Source organism: Sclerotinia sclerotiorum, genomic scaffold (assembly GCF_000146945.2).
Source record: "Sclerotinia sclerotiorum 1980 UF-70 scaffold_8 genomic scaffold, whole genome shotgun sequence".
NCBI lineage: Eukaryota > Fungi > Ascomycota > Leotiomycetes > Helotiales > Sclerotiniaceae > Sclerotinia > Sclerotinia sclerotiorum.
This window is the reverse complement of record NW_001820828.1, coordinates 726,992-728,958: the sequence shown is the minus strand read 5'-3', so window position 1 is coordinate 728,958 and position 1,967 is coordinate 726,992. Positions and strand designations below refer to the sequence as shown.

The 1,967-nt window shown below is 37.9% G+C and overlaps 1 protein-coding gene and 1 non-coding gene across 2 annotated transcripts; both read left to right on the top strand.

The window, feature by feature from the left end:
• The first annotated feature begins 256 nt into the window (after window positions 1-256).
• On the top strand, window positions 257-399 carry SS1G_14707. Its single transcript has one exon. It is a non-coding gene; the product is annotated as a tRNA-Met (tRNA).
• Window positions 400-465: 66 nt separating this feature from the next.
• Window positions 466-1,733, top strand: SS1G_06594 (predicted protein; the record flags this gene model as incomplete). Its single annotated transcript, XM_001592303.1, has 4 exons — window positions 466-577; window positions 834-854; window positions 1,195-1,285; window positions 1,601-1,733. The coding sequence occupies 4 exons, from the start codon at window positions 466-468 to the stop codon at window positions 1,731-1,733; spliced, it is 357 nt and encodes a 118-aa protein (XP_001592353.1).
• Between the last annotated feature and the right edge of the window lie 234 nt (window positions 1,734-1,967).

Sequence of the window (1,967 nt, the reverse complement as noted above, 5' to 3'; positions counted from 1 at the left end):
TCTCATATCTTTCCTCTTCCTCCTTATACCAATCTCTTTCACTCACTCACTCAATCATTCTCTCCCATTCCTCCCCTCCATCTCCTCTCCCTCCACCCTCTCACTCTTCCTCCCTCACATCCAGTCCCTCTCAAAATCCACACAAACCCACACAACCCAACCCAACCCAAAATAAACAAACCCTAAAACAAAGGCCCAAATAAACCCCGTGAAACCAATCAAACATCACAATCACATGATCTCCCAGAGAAATCAAGTCTTCGTGGCTCAGTTGGTTAGAGCGTTGGTCTCATATTTCTATCTTTCTTTCTTCTTGAATGATTGATTATATATATGAGGTGGTTGTTAACAATCACTTGAGCCATCCAAAGGTCGAGAGTTCGAGTCTCTCCGAGGACAGATTGGTTGGTGATTTTCTTTTTGTGGTGATGGGATGGCGGGGGGGGACTTTTTTGGTTTGAAGGGATGGGGAAGTGGTGGGAGTGGTGGGAGAGGGAGAAGGTTGATGGAGAGGTGGATAGATGGGAATGGAGTCGCTTTTTGGTTGATTATGATGATGGATGTATAATGGAGGAAGGTATGGGAAGGAGGTAGACCGACTAGGTAGTATCAATAGTATCAGAAGAGGATAATTAGAGATAATATAAGTGTATTCTTATTGAATGGAAATAAGTAATAAAACGAATGTATAACAACAGCATTATGATCATCACACGATAATCACACAAGATGAAGCAATAATCGATTCATAATAGAAATATAGATCTGGGATAGATACGAGGACACTGAAGTTTCATAAAAGTAAGAGATATCTCTCATCTCATATCAGATAGAAAATAAAACTTTTAATATCTGTAAACTACAGAGTATAAGTTGGTAGGTTATCAATCATGGTGGTAATCTTGTTTGATATGTAATGGTGACCAATCTTTCCTGTTGAGTAATTCTATGATTCTTATGAGAAATTTCTAGGAGAAGAGGTTCTTTATTGTTCTGATTGATTGGATAATAATAAGCCGCGCAATATGTGATGAAATCAATAGCTTCAGATTTCTATAACCATCAACTTTTTTCCTCAGTCTTATGTTTTCCGAGCGCGAGAAATCGAAAGACCAAAAAAGCACCGGATAAAAAGAAGTAACAAGAAACTTTCTCAACCTATTAACCATCTATAATTCTCACCTCAAAAAATAGCCAAGGTCAACAGCGTCTACGGAGGTATATGGATTTCCATATACGTCTGTATGAAGAAGCATGGAAGCTTCACACAATACCTAGATACCCAGTAAACATATCGAACAACCCTTCTAATATTCTTCAAAGCTTCATTCAATCTTCTCTTCTCTTCTCTTCTCCCCAATTTCGGTAATTATAACCATATCTCAAAAATTAAAATGGATAAATATAATAATATTCAAAGAGATGAGATTATGAGAAGATCTTTGCAGATTAAGGAGGAGGCTTAGACTGTGGAGTCTTTTTATTCTTATTTTTTGAAGCTTGGAAGCTTGGAGGATAAATCATAAAGGATTCATGAAATCGATTTTTCGGTTTTTGTTCTAGTGAGGTAAGTTTGGTGGAGAAGGATTAATCGGTACAGGGATGATGATGTTGATTATGGTGATGATGGTGATGAGATGAGGGTTGGTGTGGAGTTGGAGTTGGAGTTGGGGTTGGAGTTGGAGTTGGAGTTGGAGTTATTTATGGAGTATTGGTTGGTAAATTGTAATTAGCTGGTTCTTTGATATTTTACGTTTTGTGTGTGATGTTTGGTGAAGAAGCTGGATTTACGCAGTATGTGAAGAGAAATTGTCGAGAGCGAGGTACGAAGTGTTGATGAAATGAAAGATTGGATGAATGAACGAATGAATAAATGCATGAATGAAAGAGTGGAGTTGACAGGACGGGAAAGAATTTGCCACTCTTCTCATCTGCGATATGTTTAATTGGATTATCTACCTATCTAT